The sequence below is a fragment of the Patagioenas fasciata genome, chromosome 1 (genome assembly GCF_037038585.1).
Source record: "Patagioenas fasciata isolate bPatFas1 chromosome 1, bPatFas1.hap1, whole genome shotgun sequence".
NCBI lineage: Eukaryota > Metazoa > Chordata > Aves > Columbiformes > Columbidae > Patagioenas > Patagioenas fasciata.
Genome location: NC_092520.1, coordinates 165,699,887 through 165,722,390, shown reverse-complemented (window position 1 = coordinate 165,722,390; position 22,504 = coordinate 165,699,887). Strand labels below are relative to the sequence as shown.

At 37.5% G+C, this 22,504-nt stretch overlaps 1 protein-coding gene across 8 annotated transcripts in view; it reads right to left on the bottom strand.

The window, feature by feature from the left end:
• Positions 1–20,240, bottom strand: part of LRRIQ1 (leucine rich repeats and IQ motif containing 1) — a 110,383-nt gene extending 90,143 nt beyond the window's left edge. For 7 of the 8 annotated variants that reach the window (XM_071799659.1, XM_071799665.1, XM_065846802.2 and 4 more), the window contains exons 1-12: positions 20,137–20,240; positions 19,127–19,289; positions 18,116–18,227; positions 17,014–17,108; positions 15,740–15,845; positions 14,834–15,063; positions 12,910–12,984; positions 11,540–12,736; positions 10,756–10,908; positions 9,875–10,025; positions 3,059–3,252; positions 2,148–2,275 (exon numbers count right to left, since the gene is read on the bottom strand). In XM_071799659.1, the coding sequence (XP_071655760.1) occupies positions 2,148–2,275; positions 3,059–3,252; positions 9,875–10,025; positions 10,756–10,908; positions 11,540–12,736; positions 12,910–12,984; positions 14,834–15,063; positions 15,740–15,845; positions 17,014–17,108; positions 18,116–18,227; positions 19,127–19,255 (2,570 nt within the window). In that variant the 5' untranslated portion in view covers positions 19,256–19,289; positions 20,137–20,240. Of the gene's footprint in view, positions 1–2,147; positions 2,276–3,058; positions 3,253–9,874; positions 10,026–10,755; positions 10,909–11,539; positions 12,737–12,909; positions 12,985–14,833; positions 15,064–15,739; positions 15,846–17,013; positions 17,109–18,115; positions 18,228–19,126; positions 19,290–19,747; positions 19,933–20,136 lie in introns of those variants that run through there. The other variant, XM_071799661.1, reaches the window with a different exon arrangement.
• Positions 20,241–22,504: the final 2,264 nt, after the last annotated feature.

Genomic DNA, 22,504 nt, shown 5'->3' with positions numbered 1-22,504 from the left:
CTTACTCCATTACATTCACCGTTTCTATAGAACATCAAGTTACTTATGCTACAGCACACACATATGGAGCTGCTTATAAGTGTACATAAAGTAAGTGTAACAGAGCAGGCTACTGAAATGCCAGGAATTTTGAGGCTTTTAATATGCATTTAAGACTATCTTGTCCTGTTTGTCACAAAGATGTGAGATCAGCTATAGATACATCAAGGAAATAAAGGGAATTGTTTGGAGAGGAGGAATGTGTTTGTTTTCAGCACATCCAGTTTGCTGACACAAAAACATGAGCTTTATCACAGTCCAGCAGAAGAAACTCAGTGGACCAAACACTGCATCTCAGCCTGGCCACTCGAAAACCAGAAGAAGCACTACAATGGACATTAAAAACTGTAGGATCAAGGGGCAGGCAAGTGATATAAGGTACATCTACGTGGCCAGCTCTAGATCCAACCTAGATCCAGAGGCTGCATTCAACCTATGCCTGAGACCATGCTAATTTTGTTCTGTCCCTAAGAGGCACGTGAGACCTTCAAGCTGTTCTGCAAATTTTGTATTACACACAGCATAGCTACACCTTCATGTTAACAAATAAACAAACCAGAGGGAGAGGAGGAAACTACGATAAGGTAGAGTTGCATTACTGCATGTTCCACAAAAAGATGAATAAAACAAGGAAAAAAAAAAAAGTTAAGAACACTAATTAAATCAACAAGTGTGATTCAGAACCTAACACTTAACAAATAATGCTCTTGTTAATCACAGGCAGGAAGTACTTTCTCCAAACTCCAGAAGAATCAATAAAAGAACAACAACAAAAAAGCAACCTAAAAGCCCGGCAACGTGAAGATTAGATTCTGTAAATATAGCCAGGTGTTATATTCACATCCAAGAGCTTACATGCATACTACTTCATTGGAGATTATATGAAAACAATCTCAAAAGTTAAATAAAAATATAAATTGTATGTACTCAAATAATATTAATTTTCTATGAAGGACATTCCTTATAATATTAATAACAGGACTCAGTCCTACAGATCTTACAGATCTTTTCTCCCACAGGCTCCCAGCTACAGCTGACTCTGCTGAACTGAATGTCACATAAGATGGGATTCATCTCTTTAAATGAAGACACCTACATGTGCGCTGGTCATTTTGACCCTGTTAATAGTCAATGAAGATGAACAGGCACTTGTAGGCTACGATTAGACTCAAAGCAAACAGCTAAAAATGGCAGATGAATCACACGCTAAAAGCATCTCCTCTTCACTAACAGGAGTGTTAAGTGACCAGCTCAGTGTGTTTATTCTGTATATTGTCTGTAACAGAGTATATTCCATTAGTTTAGCTGAGATCAATCTTGTTCAGAGCAAAACGGTCACAAGATAGAAAAATAATTTATTTTTCTTACTTTAAAATTCATTTTACCACTAACACATTGTAAATTATAACAATTGTTCCTTATTTTTCTGCATAATATAAATTGAGAAAAAGGAGAGAGGAAATAAAAAATTTCATTCCTGAGTATCTGGTCATTCTAACTCTACAGATGTAAAGATTAGCTTAGAAAATGAACAGAAAGGTAATTATGGAGTACTTGAGCGATCATCTAGTTTTATGCTACTTGTCTTGATCCTTCTGTTTTATTTTATACCTTTCAAACTGAATGATAAGAGTGAAAAATTAAAGCAAATATGCTTGTTTTGGAGGACATTAATATATGTATGTAAAATGAAACCCCAACATTCTCATTTGTCCTTTTTAACTCTAACAGTTGCACTTAATATAGCCTTCAAAGTCTGTTTCGAATAAGCTAGCTGTGAAATATGAAGTTTGACAGACATACTCTAGAAACAATTGTTAAAGAAAGGAAAAAAAAGAAACACCATGGTTTTAATAATGACACAATTCTCAAAAATTATTTTCATATACCATCTAATAGAAAAAAATCACTTTTCATAGTCAATGCTGTTTCAAACTTTCTTAGCTAAACGTAGCCAATAGCATTACTTGTCAACCACATATTTTCAAAGAATATCTGGAGAACATAGTGATATTTAAACCATACTGAGAATTATAGTTTTCAGATAAATGTTATGTTAGTAAATTCCTCTGTATCAGTTTTTTAGTGGAAAAATGTTTCTTGCTTACCTATTTTGAGACAGCAAAAGAATCTGCAATAGAGGCAACCAATACAAAGAAGGCATTCTTAAAGTAGAAATGCTATTGTCATCTAAATATAGTTCTCTTAGGAGAACATGATTTTCCAGTCTTGGAAACTAAATAGAAAAGAGATGGTTATTTAAAATTAATATACATTAAAGAAATAACAATGGAATGCTTACCAGATGTTTTTCATGAATCATTACTAAATACAAGCAAAACCCACATTTTGGGTATATATACAATTTCCTTATTTTGTATGTACCCACTGCCACACATAATTTCTACATATCAGGTGGTATGTTTTTATGTATTCTACCTAGTCTGAATAGTCAGTATAAATTAAAAAAAAAAAAAAAAGTCAAGAGCCCAAGAGTCACAGACTTACTATTTTATTCATGCAGTTATTTACTGCTTATTGACAATGGTTTTCCTCTCTCAGATTCATAAGAGAATCATTGTCAGTAACTGTACACTGAGTGTACAGTTAGCAAACTACATTTCCATTTTAAATGCTGCAGCACAAACTTCAACTTTTGGAGGATCAGCATACATTCAAATCAGTCTGAACTATTACTTATACATAATGATAATAATATATTATTACATTTTAAACAAAGAATCAGCATCATGTAATACAAACTGAAAACTAGATGCTATAAGCAAAGGAGGGAAATATAATAATGAGGGGACAATTTTTCAAGGACTCAAGAGCAATAAAATACTTAACCACTAGCCATTTATAACTTTGAAAAATCTCCCTAAAATAGGAGAAAATACAGCCAACCTAAAAGCATGAAACATTCCACAGCATACAAATAGCACATGATCAGCATTCTGAAAAATATGACTGTTAACAAAGGTGTTTGCATGACAGCCACTGAATTCAAAGCTTTTACCTCCTGGAGGTTATTGCCTTGCAACTTCAGAATTTGAAGTAGGCCACAATTCTCAATGCCTTCAACTTGTGTGAGATGATTAAAAGAGCAGTCTAGGTGAATGAGAGTAGGTGCTTCACAAAGACCTTTTGTGCTGATTAACTGATTATGGTCCACAATTAATTGCTGAAGATTTCTCAATGATGTCAGACCACCTGAAAATTAAAAATTTTAGCTGAATTAAGCCATAATGAAATAAACCCCTGTTGGTTTTCAAGTACTAAGAAAACTCTGGACTCTCAATATATTTATACTGTCTATAGTAACAATTAATATTAGTCCTGTATAACCATTAGCCATATATTAGCCATAATAACAATTCATAACCCCTTTAGCAATTCTGTTGGAACGGAACATTCTTGTAGTGATAAACTAACCATGCTTTAAGCACTTCATAGCTGCTACTCAGAACCCATGGGCTCTGTGAAATGCTAACAGCTCTCTTAAAATCACCCCTCAGAATGGAAACAATATTTATGTTTAGAAGTTAATTTTCATTATTTCATTATTAAAAGGTTTTTCTCAAGTTATCAGCAAGGTGAGAACAAATTGTGTTAAAACTTTGGCTAGCACCACCTCTATTATTTGAGTATATCTTGTTTAAGGAATTATGTTATAAAATATTTTTTAAGAAGAAATTTGGAAAAAAAAATTAGTGCCTTTAAGTATAAAGCTATACTTCTAGAGACATTACATTCTCAAACTTACTCCTGCCAGCTAGTGTAAAGAGCAAGAAAGTGTGCAATGTCTACACCAAAAAGATGCAAAGGAAAAAGTTTCTGTTAGCATATGTTTCTTTCACAGAATTTTTCCTAAATCATCCCCTGACAATGGCAAAAATCACACTGCCTTTCCATGGTCTTACACATGCTAGATGTCCTGCAATGTCACTGATGCATCTCACTTGCTACAGGTACAAGAAGCTTTTCCTGCATCTCTGTAGCAAAACTGTTTCGAAGGGACATCCCATACAAAACATACCTAAAATAAGGGATTTCTGGATTTACTTTTTTTCACGTACTCTTCACAGAATTATTTGAGGCAATCTGTTGTCTCATCTGTATCTCACCCAAAACTTCCCAAGTTCCCAAAAGGAATTTGGGCCAGCTTTACAGAGCTGAATGTGTTTGTGATTGTCCTCTGAGAATAAACTAGATTATGAGACCAGAGATCAGTTCACAACATAAATTATTGAGAATACAGAAGCGGACTAAAAAAGAAAATGAATGATAAGGTGAAAACAGACGTAAAAATTTAAATAACAAAACTAGCATTTAAAACTACAAAACTAGCCAAAACTACATTAAAAAAATAAAATAAAATGTAGGTCTTTAAATCACAGTAATTTGAAAATGGAAAGCACGTAGTGGAAGTAACACAATTGCCTGATATTAAAGAGATAATGTCCTAAATCTAAAACGAATGTTTCATTCTGTAACTTCAAAACTGTGCTTTAGGAAATATACAAATCTTTAACTATTCTGAAAGAATTTCAAACATGTCCATGACATACTATCCCGACTGCAAGATTCTGGTCTGTATTTTCTTTTATGCTTGGATACAAATAAAAAAGGAACCAGCACCATCTAGTGGTCTTAAACCAATCTTGTTTCAGACAGTGTTAACAGCCTCCGAGACTTCCTCACAAGAGCAGACCTTATTCTCCACTCTTAAGTTATCAGCATAGCCATACTGGAAACTTAAAAAGCACTGAATTAGTCTGGAGTGGGACAGAGGGGAGAGACTGCACACACAGAAAGAAGAGACAAGAAGTTAATACAGGTTCTGGAAATCTCCTACTCTGCTTGCTGCACAAAGCACATTTTTACATCTCCTTCTCCTCATCTGTCTTGTTTAATTAGACCAAATGTCATTTGGAACAGACGTACCAAGGCTACATACAATGGGATCACAATCTATTCTGGAACTATCAAATGCAGCCCAACAGAAACTCAAGATCGAGCAATGTAATATGAACAGATGGTATTTTAATGTTTCTTCTCCACACGTGCAAAATTAAAAATAATCATGAAAGTATTCTGCACATTTCCAGAAGATATTGTCTGTATTACATATGATGCAAACAACAACAGCTATAGCACTATATGGGCAAATGCATTCTGTTGAAAAACACATGGTTTCAGCAATATTTGTGGAAAAACTTTATATAAGTAGCTCTTAGCAATTTGCAAAGTGCAGCTGGAGTCTCTTAATGAGGGACTCTCTCTTAGCTATCAGTGAAGTCCCGCAGTAAATTCTATGTGTGACAAGAGGAGTTAAAGCTGATGACAGTGAGCATGAAGATGAAAAAACTCATAAAAAAACCCCACCAAAACCTGAAAAGTACCTGAGGAAAAAACCACAACCACTACGTGCTTTCTTAAAAAGTGTAGGTCCAAAGAAGTATTTATGACTATCCACAGTTCTGCATTGCTATTTCTAGCACTGCCAGGATTTTAGCTAACATACTATGGCAATTTAGACACCCTATGAAAGCGGAGTCTATGACTCCAGTCAAAATGCTACTTTTTGTTTAAGAAAATTTTTAAGTAAAGAGCTGATCTTTCAAATATAAACATATGCACTGAACTTCAGTGTATTCCTGACAAAATTACTTAATTTGTGATCATGCATTCTTAAGTGGAAAAGCATAACTGAGACACATTTCTCATACTTCTAATGTTATTTTTAAGGGTTTTCTGGCAACTCTAATTTATTTCCCTTCGGATGATATATTTCAATGAGAGGAGAAAAAAAGAAAAAAGAAATCATAGTATGGTTGAAGTTTCCTACAATATTATTAAAGCAGAAGTATTACAAAGACAAATAAGCCTTATTTCTTAGCAAAAAGCCCCCAGCCTTTGTTAAAATGAACAGAGAACACTGAATGGCACTGCAGCTTCCAGAACTGCTAAGGGACCTCCTGCAAGATTTACAGATGGGAGGCATACAATAACGTCTTAAAACCCACAAATCCATTTTTGTGTATTTATGTGACTACTTACAACCAATATGTTATTGTACGAAACAAATCCTTTAATATGCATTTGTTTTAACAGGACATCCCCAAAGCATTTCTGGAGAGGAGATTCTAAGCTGCTTTTTGTGAACACTTATTTACCCACTCAAATACACTAGAGACTCAGTAAACATAGCAGCACACTGCACAAAACAGAAAGTACAAGATTTTACTTCACTTGGCCTGTATGAAGACACTACATTCTCCACAGAAGCCACATTCCTAAATGTCATCCACTAATCCCATGTCATTCTTACAGTAATCTTGCAGACGTTTTTATCAAATGAGATAAATCTGAATATGAATCTTATCCAGCATTACTGGCCACACACATACACAGATGAAGCTTCTTTAACAAGTTTATTTTGTTGTTTCTCACTAGGGTACTGATATGCCTTTACAGTAAACATTGATATTCCAGCACCTTTATTCCTCTATTTGCAGGCATTATAAACTCTGTTCACAAATACTAACATTCCAAATTTGAAAAACAATATTAAATATATCAACATTAAACCCCCTAACTCTACAGATTTTTTTAAGTTTTCCTATTTCCTGTTTGCAATGCCTTGTTATTTATCATGAAATTCCATTATCCATGTTCATACTGTTTCAGTCATCTTTTTTTCTTTTCCCCCTGTGGAAATAATTTCTTCATATAAATGTCTTTCGTTAATGTATTCCATCTACAGCTTAATAATTGTTTTATATTATTTTCCTGCCATTCAGCAGGAAAATAATATATGTCCAAATACTTTAAAGAAAATTAAGTCTAAATCAAGATAAATAAAATCAAAATCTCCTTATCTCCTTTCCATTCCCAGCTCTGCAGTCTTTCCAAGCAACATCTTTAAATTTAGCATAGACGAAGAATACAACTAGAAATTCACCTTTTCAGGTTTCATGTTTCAATTTATACAAAATTGCCTTACTTCATCACCAGCAACTTTTTTTCCTGACCATAAGATTTTATTTCAATGGACCAATCTCTGAAGGTTCATCTCTGTTAAGACTATAATACTGAAATGATAGTCATTTGTATTTTGGTGGCAAATTTCACAGTATGTCATGAACCAAAACCCAAGTCCCTAGGCCTAGAGTATAGGTAGGCTGTTAAATCTAGTTCTTTTCTATGTGCTGTGCTGCCTTCTTGAAGGAAATTTACTGCTTTCAAGCCTTGAGAGCTGTCTTTCAAGTAATGATCTGGCAATTTACTACTACCTTTTATCAACTGTTAACATTGCTTTTGAGGGACCACTAATGGTCTTCCCTCTGTTACATCCAAAAAAACTTGCTTCTCCAGCTGTTTTCACTGCACTAACACTTTCCTGATCTTTGTCAGTAGAAAAGGCTCTGGATGCTGATTACATCTATACCAAATCTACCTAATACAAGACTCACAATGCAAAATTTTTGGCTTGTCAGAAGCTGAGGCACAATCTGTACCACTTAGGTACTTTACAGTCTGAGTGGCCGTACAAGCGGGGAGGCAAACACTTATTCACTACATGAAAAATTCCCGGCTGGCCAACATGAAAAAGTCTCCTGGCAGAAAGATTTCATGTATTGATGCATCTGTTGAGTGTTTTGGGTGCATGTAAATTCTAGCTGGTGGACTGCATGCTAAAGGTACAACTGTTGCCTGCCAGCTGTTGGACCTAACAAACAGAACAAACTGCCTTTGTATAACAGAGGTGTCCGAGGACTGGAGGAACGCAAATGTCACTCCAGTCTTCAAAAAGGGCAAGAAGGAGGACCCAGGTAATTATAGACCGGTCAGCCTTACCTCTGTCCCTGGGAAAGTAATGGAACAGCTTGTCCTTGGTGCCATCTCAAGGCATAGCAAGGATAAGAGGGTTATTAGGGGCAGTCAGCATGGCTTTACCAAGAGTAGGTCATGCTTGACCAACCTCATAGCCTTTTATGAGAATGTAACAAGGTGGATGGATGACGGCAGAGCAGTGGATGTGGTCTAGCTTGACTTCAGTAAAGCCTTTGACACAGTCTCCCACAGCATCCTCACAGCTAAGTTGAGGAGGTGTGGTCTAGACAATAGAGTAGTGAGGTGGGTTGCAAACTGGCTTAAGGAGAGAAGCCAGAGAGTGGTAATCAATGGTGCGGAGTCTAGTTGGAGACCAGTATTTAGTGGAGTGCTTCAGGGGTCAGTACTGGGGCCAATATTATTCAATATATTCATTAACAATTTGGACGAGGGAATTGAGTGTACTATCAGCAAGTTTGCTGATGACACTAAGCTGGGAGGAGTGGCCAGAAAGCTGTGCTGTCATCCAGTGGGACCTGGACAGGCTGGAGAGTTGGGCGGGGAATAACCTGATGAAATTAAACAAGGGAAAGTGCAGAGTCCTGCATCTGGGCAGGAACAACCCCAGGTTCCAGTATAGGTTGGGAAATTACATATTAGAGAGCAGTGTAGGGGAAAGGGACCTGGGGGTCCTGGTGGACAGCAGGATGACCATGAGCCAGCACTGTGCCCTTGTGGCCAAGAAGGCCAATGGCATCCTTGGGTGTATTACAAGGGGTGTGGTTAGAAGGTCAAGAGAGGTCCTCCTTCCCCTCTACTCTGCCCTGGTGAGACCCCATCTGGAGTATTGTGTCCAGTTCTGGGCCCCTCAGTTCAAGAAGGACAGGGAACTGCTAGAGAGGGTCCAGTGTAGGGCAATCAAGATGATTAAGGGAGTGGTGCATCCCCCTTATGAAGAAAGGCTGAGGGACCTGGGTCTCTTTAGTTTGGAGAAGAGTAGACTGCGGGGTGACCTTATTAATGTTTATAAATATATAAAGGGTGAGTGCCACCAGGATGGAGCCACGCTCTTCTTGGTGACAAACAATGATAGGACAAGAGGTAATGGGATCAAGCTGGAACACAAGAGGTTCCACTTAAATTTGAGAAAAAACTTCTTCTCAGTGAGGTGACAGAGCACTGGAACAGGCTGCCCAGGGGGGTTGTGGAGTCTCCTACTCTGGAGACATTCAAAACCTGCCTGGACATGTTCCTGTGCGACCTCACCTAGGCGTTCCTGCTCCAGCAGGGGGATTGGACTAGATGATCTTTTGAGGTCCCTTCCAATCCAAAACATACTGTGATTCTGTAATAAATATAACAGGGCTTGGCACACCTTCTGTGCCTAAATGATTTGCATGATTTTACCTTAGACTCATTGTTTTTTTTCCAGCTCTGAGGCAAAGAGCAGCAATAAAGAGCCAGACTGGGAAGGAAATATAGAACAATAGTTTGGAGTCAGAATGGGGTAGCATTTTAGCAGAAAGAGAGGCTGTGCTCCAGTGTTAGCATGGTTCAGTGACTCAGACAGATAATAGAATTTCTTTATAACTATTTGTGTCAGTCAGGAACACATTGGAATTCTCTGCAGTTACAAGGCTAGACTTTATATTAATTGCTTCTGTAGATAAACTGAACTCAGGCTACTCACATATTCCAACTGAGTTAGTGCAGGTAATATTAGGGGCCCTTCTAGAAAGATTTTTAGTCATCTGGCTGATAATAGTTATAGGACCTGGTAGATGGAACACACAGCAGTAGCTAAGCCATACTACAAATAAATGTGAAGTTGAGTACGTGAGTAGCTTTAAAATGCAGGTCTGTTCTAAGTCCATTTCCTCATTCTCCTTGGGCTTAGCAGCTAGCTGGCCCTAAATCCAAGGGACGTATAATTCTGAATATAAACAGCACAAATACTGTAATAAAAATTGGAATAATTTTTCATTAATTTTCTTACCAATTCGAGTGATTCTGTTGTAGGAAAGTTCAAGATTTTGGAGATTTATGCAGCCATCTATGCCACAAACTGATGAAAGATGGTTCTTATTCAGAATCAGAATACAGAGATTTTCTAGATTTTCACAGTCAATTGTCTGAATGTTGTTTTCCTGCAATAAAGGAAAAATGATAATATTAAATAGCATCTGAAGTGAAATAGCAGAATTAAGTGTAAAAATATGGTAGATTGTCACCATTGCTTATTTTCATCCCAAACTTTTAGCTACGACTAAGGGCATCTCTGTTTTTTTCCATTAAGAAAATAAATTTATGTGTCATAGAAACTGCCTTTTGTGTCCTGCTGGGATAGAATAAAAATGTATTTCAAACTTAATTCTGGCTTTGAAAAAGCCCAGAAGTTGAAACAAAGAGTATAAGGAGAAGATAAGGTCTTTAAGAGAGTGGTCTTTTCCCTACATACTTTCCTAGCTTTCCAAATCCTGGGAGACAAATAAAAACTGCATAGAAACCATCATATTTACTATATACTAATGAAGACAGCTATGACTTTGCCAGACTATTTACTAATAGTGAAAATCTGCATTTAGAGGTATTTTAGTCACAAACATTAACACTGTTCTCAGATAACGTTCTTTCCCGAAAGAGATGTTGCTCTTTTAACATCCCCCTCCCCTGGCCATTTTACTAACACTTCCTCAGATTTTTATTTCACTATTTGTTGCCCTTGCCATTTTCTTCTGGTTTTTACCTGCAGATGCTCAAATAAGGAAAACTTAAATTCCTTGCTTCTGTAACAAACCGATGAAACCAAAGTGTCTAATTTCTAGTCCAGAATTAACATGCTCACTAGATTTAGGCAGAATCAAATGTGCTTGGTACCTCCACATTGATATACTTTAGGTCTTTGCAGCTACTTAGTCCTTCCAACGCAACTAGTCCACAGCGCCTCAGAGTCAAAACTTGAAGATTTGGGCACTCCGATAATGTTGAGAGGCTACAAGCTGGCAGATCTTCAAGTGTGAGTGTTGTGACCTGAACGGACAGAAGATTAACACTAAGCAAAGCAGTCAATAGTGTGAATTGTTTCCCACCACACTGTCATAAATGAAAAGTGAGTGTGCAAAACCAGCCAAAAATAGTTCAGATTAAAAGTGTATGCAGTCTAGTGTGTCATCTCAGGGTGGTACCAAGATGAGAGCACAGAGCAAGCATACAGTGATAATTCAGTACGTGGTAAGATAAGTAAGTGTTGGGAACCAAGAGACGTTCTTTATGGCAAAATACCATCTATAAGCTGATCAGCAATGTCTTGCTTCTGGAAGAGATTAGTCTTCTCAAAACTCTGAAGGGGTTATATGAGCAGGTGCTGAAATGCAGACCTTCATCCAGAGGCAAACCATGTTCATTTAGCAGAAAATAGGGGCTAGGAGCTCCTGCCTTTAACAGACTGAAGATGCTATCTATCATCTGAAGACCAATACCACACTAGTCTGCGCTACAATGCTCACAGAAATTAAAAAATCATTCTCATCGCCCTGATTCTGTATCTGTGTGGAGGAACTCTCACTGAGATCTTCCAAAACAGCATTTTAGTGACATTAAAAAAAAAAAAAAAAAAGAAGATGGTATGGCTTCCCATTTCATTTTAAATCTGTACAGTTACCCGCTGAAGAGTACTCCAAGGGCCACTTTGAATTATCTTTTGCGAACTTAATGGAGGCATCTTGCTAACTGAACTTTTCCTTTGTCGTTTTTTTGTAGTTGATTGCTTTCTTTGGTTTTCTTCATATATTTTAGACCAAGATTTACATGTGTTCACCCAGTTTATTCTCTTCTTTTCAATATCATCAGGAAGAATTACTCTACTGGAACACTCAGCTACATATTGAATTTTGTCCCAGGTCTTTCCAGCTTCCTCATTAGCATCTTCCATTAGAAATACAGTTTTCTCCATCATTTCAGACTCAGAAAATTGCTCTTTGACATCTCTATTACTAGCACTTAGCTGGACATTTGGTGGACTGCTGCATGTATTTTCTACCATGTCCTTGGTTCCAAAATTAACAGATTCATCATTTGAACTATGACTCTTTGAAGCTTTATTAAGATCTGTAGTTTGTGAGCAATTTTCTTCTACATGCGTTACTGAATTCATGTAAATGTTCTCATCATTTACTTGAGAAAAGTGTTCCTTCTTCTCAGACCCTTGCATATTTGGTGTTGGTGTCAAATTTCTTACTGCTGAAATAATCCAATTACTTGTATCATCCAGGATTTCAGTCTGTTTTGCTTTTTGTTCCTCTACTTGCTTATTTAGTTCCTTCTCCTGTTCTATTACTTTTGTATTTTCTGCCTGCTTATCCTTTTTTATGTTTTCTTTGTTGTTTTCTCCACTTTCACTCATCACAGCTTTTGCTGTTTTTTCTCCTAGTTTTCTCTGTTCTTCTCTTCTTATCTGAAGCTGTTTTTCTCTTTCAAGTCTCAGACTTTCTTTCTTTTTCTCATATTCCTCACGTCTCCTCACCTGTTCCAAATGTTCTTGTCTTTTAAGTTCTTCTTGTCTTTTCTTTCCCCCTTCTTTCTTTTGCTTTTCTTCCATTCGTCTCTTTCTTTTTTCCTCTTTTTCTTTCATTTCTCTCTCTATTTCTTCTAGTATTTGCTGCTTCTTTTTTATTTCTTCTTTCCATTCTTTCAAGATGGAAGTATATTTTTTACGGACTAAAAATGATCTAAATCTAGCTTGGATTTTCAGAGCTGCTGTATTCTGTTGTTCTGCCAGGTGTTGTCTTTCTTTTGCTTTCTGCTCTTCCAAGGCCTTTTTCTCCTCTTCCATTTGCATCCGTAGCTTCATGATCAATTCCTAGGCCAAAACAATTAGGACAGACTTCAACCACTTTTAAAACAGGACAGGTGTTAGCACATATTTATCATTAATAACAGAATCTGCTAACTTAACTGTTCCAGAATATTTATTCTCAAATATATGATAGTAACCTCACAGTCTTTTGACAAAAGTTCATTGTATAGCCTTACCTCACGTTGCATCATTTTGTCTCTCCAAGCTTTCTTTTCTTTCTCTAACTCATCTTCTATTGCAGTTTGGTGTTTCTGCACAACAAAGTAACTTAAATTAATACTGTAAAAAACCTGGAACATCACAAAACACCGTCTCTTCAATCTCCCTCACCTCTGGACTTTCCAATGGTCCACTTTTGCAAATACCTCAATTAAAATGAGAAACTCAGCTGTGTGAGGATCAAAATAAACAATTGGACACTTGCGTCTCAGTACTTGACCCAAACAACTACCACTTTCCTCTACAAATTCTGTATTATTGAAGATGAAAACTATGCTTATGAAATAAATATTCAAAGTAGAGCTAGAGAATAGAAACATAACAGAAATAAACACTCTGAATGTAGCATGAACAGTCCTCCCCAATTGCACAGACATGCTACCGATAATCTTAAAATCTTTCAAACGGGAATTTTGTTCAGTAAAACTAAAGAATTTTTTTCACTAAAATTGTTTCTCAATAGAAAAAGAAAGTTCAAGCCTATTTTATCACTATTTGCAAATAAACAGCATTTCTCTCCTCACCTAACATATCCTCAATAAGAAAGAAAAATAATCCAAATTATCTGGAAGTACATTTGAAAATTAACAGACAGTAAGTACCAAAAAAACAGAGGCTGATCCAGAACCACTTGTCTCCTGGTGAAACCAAGATAAATCAGTATCAGGCAAGTCAAATATGCAGCAGAGTATGAAGGAACCAGTATAAACAAACTAGCAATTCCAACTTGAAGCATTAAGTCTCCCAGACGCCTAAGCACTATTTTTCATGCATGTTCAGAAGCATGCTGTTCAGACAACAGGAGACTAGATGTTCAGATCCTTCTGTAATGGGGGAAGTTACTCTCCACCTCTCACCTCCAAAAACCTCTCACCTCCAAAAAGAGTGTGCTAGCAACAGCACTACTGAAGTGTCTAAATGGGGACATGCCACACCTTGTCTAGAGAAAGAAAGCCATCCTACATCCAAAAGTGATTCATGGTATCAAAGAGAAAAGGAAGCCTAATCGATTTTGTGGCCCATTGAAAAGGGAGCTATATCAGACACTGAATTTGTCTTCAGAGATCAAGGGTATTTTCACTTATTAAGCCCTTTCTTGATATTGGTGACTTAACTTACCTTGCTGGGACCAAGATGCCTACCTCTTCAGAAAGCTGCAAATTAGTTAATTGAAAATGCAGTGTTAATGCATCTCTCGTAACAGACATATTTAGGCTAAATAATAAAATATTGTGGCTCCAAAAGAACAGTATCTGAGGGTCACCTTTTTTACGCATTCTTACACTCTTTTGTGGGGAGTTATCGAATTTTATCCCTCGGTATGCAACCAGTCAACATGTTGAGTCATGTTCTGTTGTGGCAGAACTCAGTAGATGAAGTCTTCCAGATACAGACAAGAAAAGAAGGTACTGTAACTTTTACCTATATGAAGCACAGTACCAGTATTTCTGAACTGAATTATTTTGGTTCAGATTACTTCACCTATGTTTTTTCATGTACATGTGAAATTAGAGTGGGAAGTCTAAAGTAAATAAGTATTTTCTATTAAGGCACAGTAACCAGTTTTCATTTGTGCGTAATTTAGCATATCTCACTTCTTGTACTTTGGCTGGTGTCAAAATATAAAAACTTAGTAACGGTAAAGTCTAAGGAATAATTTAACATTTAGCACAGCAAATTCATTCACTGTTGATCAAAGCAGTAAATCCATAAAACCCAGTGGATCGTATTTAAATATGTCTTACATCTCACTTTGTTAACACAAGCAGACAGACTTCAGGACAGTCATACAGTTTGGGATAGTACTCTCTTGTTCACATTAGATCTTGAATTCAGATAGTCTTCAGATGGGAACAGATTGATTTCAGTATCATTAATTACCTTATGAAGAAGCTCTAACTTTATTCTTTCAGCTTCGAGTTCCTCCAGACGCTGCACCCTTCTTGCATGTTCCTCTTCATTTTGTTTTTCCTGTGCTTCCCTCTCAGCTTTCCACTTTTTCCTCTTCTCATCTTCAAGCTCCTTTTGTCTTTTCTCCAACTGCTCAAATTCTTGTCTACACTTTTCTTCTGCTTCATGGTGAGTAAGGCTTAAGTTCATTTCAACATCAGCTATGAATTTGTAATCAACCAAGCAAACCTTTTATTTAATTTCATAATAAGCATTGGAGGTTGTTAAACAGTCTTAAGAGTATTGACAAGAAAAGAACTCTCTTCTGATACAGCCAGCAATGCGTATCCCCAAGGAAATCAGAACTACAACGTGAGTCTTTTCTATCAGAGATGTCTTATTATCGTGAAGCACACTTAGTGACTCTGCTACAATCATGCTTATTCTACCAATGTATATTTCACGATTACACTTTGGCTTCAGGAGGAATGCCTTCTGTGGCTATCAGCAAGAGTTTTATAACTGATGCACTCCACCCCAACACATACAAATGCTGTGGTGAAAATAAACATTCCCAGCCAATGTTACTAAAAGATGTTGCGGCCAAAGCACAACCTGTTTAGGGCCTCCAATCTGCCTTCCATTTGTATTCATAATTATTTAAATCATTTTTGAGTAGTATTTTTTAAAACAAATTTCTATCAAGACCTTAAAGACTATGATAATTTTGTGATCCTGAAATGAGATAAAAGCACAAAGATTTTCTCAAAATCTATTCCATACTGTAAGGTGTAATTCTTTACAAAGAATATTATGATACTCATGAAAAGAGAAAAGCAGGAAATAGTGATACAATGCTAAAGATCACCACATCAAATGACCAATGTGTTTGCTTACCTGTAACAAAATGGTCATCAGTGATCACTGCATCACTGGGGGAGTGATTATTATAACCAGGTGTTGTAGCAATCTGCAAGTCTTCATCTTCAATTTCAAATAGTACCTAATAAAGTTTAATATTGTCATCAAGAAACAAGAAAAAAAAATTAAAGCAGAACATTATAAAAATCTTCCACAGCAAGGATAAGCTTTTCATCATATGACAAATACATTAATACAAAACTTTCTACTAACTGGAATCCCCAGACACTAAATAATGCCAACACGTCAGTAAAAATATTGTTTTCTAGACTAATCAATATTAGAGCGTTTCCCAAAATACATAATATTTTTCTGTGTTTTTAAAATGTATTTTACATTTTGACTTGGAAAAAGGAACATTTTACATTTGGTTCATGTTTTCCTTTCTGTGGCACTAAGCACTATATTTATGCATTAATATTATTATGGACATAGGGGAAGAACCAGTTACAGAGTAAATTCTTAAGCCTATTTGAAAATAATGCTATGGGCACCAAGGTTTGCTGTATTTCTTTCATGGTTCTTTATTGGCAAGAAGTAATCTATTCCTCCTCATTTATCATCTGCTCATCACATGCTTGATGCATATATTAATATTTGTAATGCAGCTGAAGTCACATAAAGTACTTATGCTGTTCTAAACAATGGTCTTCTGAGAACAAAAAATCATATTTGCAAAAGTGCTCACTAATAAAAAACAGGTGGCAAATTAAAAGTGACTAAATTAAATGCAGATTTACATCTAAGAACTTCAGTAAGTTATTCAGTCAAATCCTATTAAAGTATAAAAGAACTCAGATTTATAACTCTTGATTTTTCTTTGAAAGTTACAGACATTCTTATGTTAGCATTTTCTATAAAATAATGGAATATATTAGGAGCAAAATTAATAGTAGCACATCCTCCTGATCATTAGAAAAATAATAAGATTAGAGAAGTTGTAAAGTATTATCACACTATTGAGATAATATTCTGCAAATAATTAACAATAAAGCATTATTCAGTTTTGATTATTTGGTTGATTTTTTTTTTTTTTTTTTGCTTGGCATCTCAACTACCCCCAGTTGGTGACCCAGTTCTGAAGAACAGCATATACAAACTCTTTAATAACTTCTTGATAGTCTGACAGAAGCGAAATGGAACACATCTATACGCCTCGTCAGGAGGCCAACCGAGCAAGTACAAGCTATCTAGATTACTTAGCATAACAGGATTTTGTTCACTATAAATATTATTTAAATAAATAATACCCTTTTTTTAAACTGTTCTGGATCTTCATTATTTTCAGAAGCCAAATCTGCCAAGCAATCTGAAGCATGGCAAGAAGCTACTCCATAAATGTTACCTAAAGAAGAAATAAATTTACAATTTAGTACACAGAGAAAAAAATCCCTAACCAGTACTCACTTCTGCTCTACACTGCTCAGCTTTTATATTTCTTTAAACCAAAAGAAAGGACTTTTTTCCTTTAAAACTCTTGTATAACACCAACAATTTTACTCAAATATTTATGGGAGTCATTCACCTACATTAAAAGCAGCAAATATATGTAACTGGGACACACACAATGATATTGTAAGAATCCAGTGACACCAAATATGAAAGATAATTCTACAGCAAAGAACACAGCAGAACATTTTCCGTGTAGAAAAACACAGTAGAACTTGTATCAGATAGGTCAAATATTGACAAAGAACTACAAAAACAATGAAAAAGAGTAAGTCTCCATTACAAAAACACGTAAAAAGAAACCTTCTTCGAATATTAACATGTATAGACAATACTGAACTTCTGCTCATGAAGACCATTACACTAAATGAGTGTGAAATCCAAGATGATGTGAAAAAGTAGAAGAGAACAGACAATACCAGCTGTCTGGCATAAAAACCTGTGACCTTGGCCTCAGCCACACAGCTGATACAGCAATATTGTTCCAAATTACAAGGACATTTACTTTAATGCTAGCTTGGATATCTCTAAAGACAGACTTTAAAGATATCCTATGGGGTTCAATTGCATCTGAACTCTTCAGCTCCAAGTGACTTCATTTTAGATTCTCATGAAGAGCCTGGCCCAGGTCCTTTTTCAGACAATGATCCTGCAACTTGCCTTGGTCTATGGTTTAGCATCAGATAAATTTTTAGAAAAGTTCAATTCATACTCAGATGTTAATCCTAGAAGACAACATTGCGGGGCTTTATTCCTAGGGATTTTCAGCGTGCATTCAGAAGCTGATGCAATAGGCTCCACTGTTTGGCTCTACTTAATAGTTTGCATTATTTTACTAATGATTGTTAGTCTTCCACTGGCAGCATGAGGTGTGTAAACATTTTAACCATGATCTCTGCTTACTTGTAGTTTCTTCATCTTCTAAATCTTGCAGTATAAGTTTTTCAGCATCTTGATTTCTGCTCTTTATAAAGTTTAAATAGGAGAGAATTGATTCCGGCAAGTCATCTGAAATCTAGAAAAACATGACCTTTGACATAAATTCTACATTTTCATCTCACAGCCACAACCAGAAGTAAACACTTGACATGCAAGAATAAAGACTCATTTCAACTTCACATATGAAGCACTGATGGAGATTTAGTAGCAATTGCTACACTCTTTCCATTGTCTTATCACCCACTGAACAATTACTATACTCATTTTAAATTACATTCTAATTAAATTTTTATTGCACCACATTTTAGTGATTTATCTTCCACTATGTTCAGAAATGTTTTAATTAACATTTTCTTTATAATTGTGTTGGACCAAGAAATAAAGGTTAAGACTAAAATTAACAAATACTGATGATATTTTTCTTAAAAATTTTCAGACTCTTTAAAAAAATATCATCTACCTGAATATCCTATAGACCAATCTTTTTTCTACAAGTCTGAAAGATTAAAATAACTGAAAAGGATGCAAATAACTGGATTTCAGAGGAAAATCTTTTCCCAAAATAGAAAGTCATCTAAAAAAGAGGACTTGAAGCATAAATTTATATTAAATTAAAATCAGGAACTCTTCAATCTGAAGAGTTTCCTATAAGAATTATATACAGAACTCTATGAAAAATCATTGGCTCATTCATCCAGATTTAATCTACTTCATTAGCTTTAATAAAATCTTCCAACTTCATTATCTACCAGCCTGATTTTCTCACTTAAGCAGAATGCAGATATTCATCTCTTTTATTGTCTTTTCACCATTGGAGGTTACATTTTTTCTTAAGCAATACTACAGAGACTGTTTTTCAGAAGAAACCCTCAGATTTGGTATTTCAGGAAAAAGGGCATTCATCAGATAGGCTTTCTGATGCCCGTACTACTTCCAAGCAGAAACAGAAGCTGGTTTAGCCCATTGAATACTTACTGACTCAGTGTCACTCAAAGCTTCGTCTGATACCTCTGTGTCAGGTTCTTCTGCTTCAAAGGAAGAAATACTGATTCTACTTAATTCAATTTCTATTTCTTTTTCAATTCCTTCAATATCTTCTGACATTCTGCTTTCCACAGCGTCTTATCTGCTTTCAAAGCTACACAAAGAAAATACTAACTTTCAGCACCGCATGAACCAAAATAAAGAGGGTGCTCATTTCGCAGAAGTTAATTCAGATGCATTTATTGAGCAGTTGACTTAAAACATGAAAAGAACTAGCAGAAGTTTGCTCTGAGCACTTCATAGTAACAAGTAAAATAAAGAAAATATTTGCTTGTGATAGAGAATCCTCTCAGTCTATCCCTCTAAATTTTGCAGGTGTTACCAAATTTGAATGTTAAAAACCTCTGCCTATTCTCTACTCCTTGTGGACAGTGTCAGTGCTACGACCTAAGCCTCACAAGGTTTTTTTCCCAGTACCAATAGCTGCAAAGAAGGAAAAAAAAAAAAGGCTTCAAACAATACTAGCAATTAAAAAATAAGACTAAGAATCCAGAAAGCACTCAGTGAAGTTATAATGATATAGAGAAAGCCATAAGAAATGGCCAGACCCACAGAAGTACAAGACTTGCACACGCATCCAGGCAGGAGGGGAAGGGATTGCTGTCCATCCCTCCCTCCACAACCCGCATCCCTCTCTTCACTCCTAGCCCGAGGGGACAGGGGAGGCAGCCGAGACCAGCAGCGAGCAGCTCCTCGTCCCTCGCCGGCTCCTGGAGCCGGAAAACGCACAGGCTGAGCGCACCTCAGCCCTGACAGCGCGAAGCTGCTTCTCGCTTAGAAAAACTACATCTCCCAGAAGGCATCGCGGCGGGGAGGCCGCCCGCCGTTCCCCGGAAGAACCTGGAGGGAGTCCGCCCCTTCGACTGCTGGGAGCTGTAGTCCGCTCCTCGAGGCGCCCATAGTGCTCGCGTCTCCGCGGTCTCCTCTGTGTAGCTACTCACTTGTCGTTCAGCCAAGCTCCTGCCGGAGCCGCCGCTTTCCCGGCCGCCTACGGGGACCGACCGTCCCGCCGCCCTGAAATTCCGCAGCTCCCAACCAACCCCGGCCCGGCCCTCCGCGGGGACGGAGAGAGCCCCGCCACTGCCTTGAGAAACCGGGAGCGTCACCATGGCAACAGAGAACAACGTCCCGGACGGCGAGCTGGAGGATCCAAACTTCACGAGCAGTCCGCGTTTCGCGCCTGACGGGGCGCTTGGTGGCGCTTGTCAGGAGGCAGCTGCCTCGCGGTCGTCAGCGTGGGACGAAACACTTCGCAGCACTTTCCTTCGTTTTTGTTGTTGTCTTTCTCGTTTGGTTTTGGTTTTCGTTTTGGTTGCCTTTGTTATTGTTTTGGTTTGGTTTTGGCTTGGTTTGGTTTGGTTTTAATTTGTTTTTATCTTATGTAACGGAGTGGAATTTAGTGTTCAGAGTAAACTAGAGTTAGCAATTGATTGGGGGAAATGAAAAAAAAAAAAAATAAAAGCAGACCAAAGACTGTGTAGTAAAGCCATATTAAAATACCACAGTTTTGCTTCCTGTTTGCCAGAAGAACTCCAAAGGCACAGAAAATGGAAACCTGTCTGATGTCCCTTCTGCGTTCACACCTTGGGGCCCTGTCATGGCATGGAAAGGCTGTTGGGCCACTGGCATTGGGACGGTGGCCTGCACTGGCCCTGGGGCAGAAGGCGAGCTGGGCACTGGTGTCAGTAGACTGGCTGGGTCTGGGTGGTACCGGGGGACCGGCTGCCACCTGTGCAGCAGGTGGGGAACCAAACATAATTGTTAAAAAAAAAAAAAAATATCAGGGAAAAGCACATACAAATTATTTGAGAGCTGGAGAAAATCTCTAGTCTGAGGGTTAAAGACTCCACACAATTCAGTCTAGCCAGCAGCGTGCCCAGGTGGCCAAAAAGGCCAACAGCATCCTGGCTTGTATCAGGAATAGTGTGGCCAGTGGTACTAGGGAGGTGATCGTGCCCTTGTATTCGGTACTGGTGAGGCCCCACCTTGAATCCTGTGTTCAGTTTTGGGTCTCTCGTTGTAAGAAGGACATTGAAATACTCGAGAGAGTGCAGAGAAGGGTGACAAAGCTGGTGAGGGGTCTGGAGCACAAGTCTGATGAGGAGCAGCTGAGGGATCTGGGGCTGTTTAGGCTGGAGAAAAGGAGGCTGAGGGGAGACCTTATCACTGTCTGCAACTACCTGAAAGGAGGTTGTAGCATGGAGAGTCTTGTTCTCTTCTCCCAGGTAGCAACTGATAGGACAAGAGGAAATGGCCTCAAGTTGCACAAGGGGAGGTTTAGATTGGATATTAGGAAAATATTCTTCCTGGAATGGGTTGTCAGGCATTGGAGCAGGCTGCCCAGGGAAGTGGTTGAGTCACCATCCCTGGAGGTGTTTAAAAGGCATTTAGACAAGGTTCTTAGGAACTTGGTTTAGTGCTAGCATCAGGTTAGGTTACAGTTGGATGGGATGATCCTGAGGGTCTCTTCCAACCGAAATGATTCTATGATTCTATGACAAATGATGGGGCAAACAATATCATTTTAGTGTTTGGGGTTCATAGGGAATGTATCTGTCCTAAAGTCTGATTAGGAATAGCAAGCTGCAAAGGTAGGTGTAATAGAAAACAAGAATGGAAAGGTAAGCAGAGGTTTTACATAGCAAACAAGCACTTTTTTGAGCAATGGGAAGGATCTGCCGAGAACAGGAGGGGTTTTCCCCGTCTCCTTCTGTCTTTAAAATAAACTGAGTACTTTTCTGAAAGACTTACGGCAGTTAACTGCAAAATACTGGATTCAAGGGAAACTGTTTAACATTTTCTCACCAGTGTTACGGATGAGCAAGACATTTAACTTTTAAAACAATAGGAACTCATCCATTGGAAATCCACTCTGCAATGTCTCTCACTTTATAGAATCATGCAACCAGAGAACTTTTCAATGCGGTCGAGTCCTTGAGTGCTGATTTGAATGTGACTTGATACTTGTTTTGTAATGTGCGTTATGCTGTGATCATGGTGACTGAAGACCACAGGCACTATGTCATGTATTTAGCAAACAGCTTTGCCACTACAAAAGACATTTCTGTAGGCCAGTTACCTGTAACCAGGAAGCCAGGGCTGATCAACAGAAGAAAACGTCTCTGTTGTAAGGATGTGGTTAAACTGCACTTCAGGAAGAAACAGATCATTATGAGACTGTGCTCTTTAAGGTAGGATGGAAATATTCAGAGTTGGTAAGGATTTTCTTGTGAAGTAACAATGTCATGTAAAATATACAGGATTTTATAAAGATAGTATCTCCATTATATTTTCCAAATAAATAAGGCA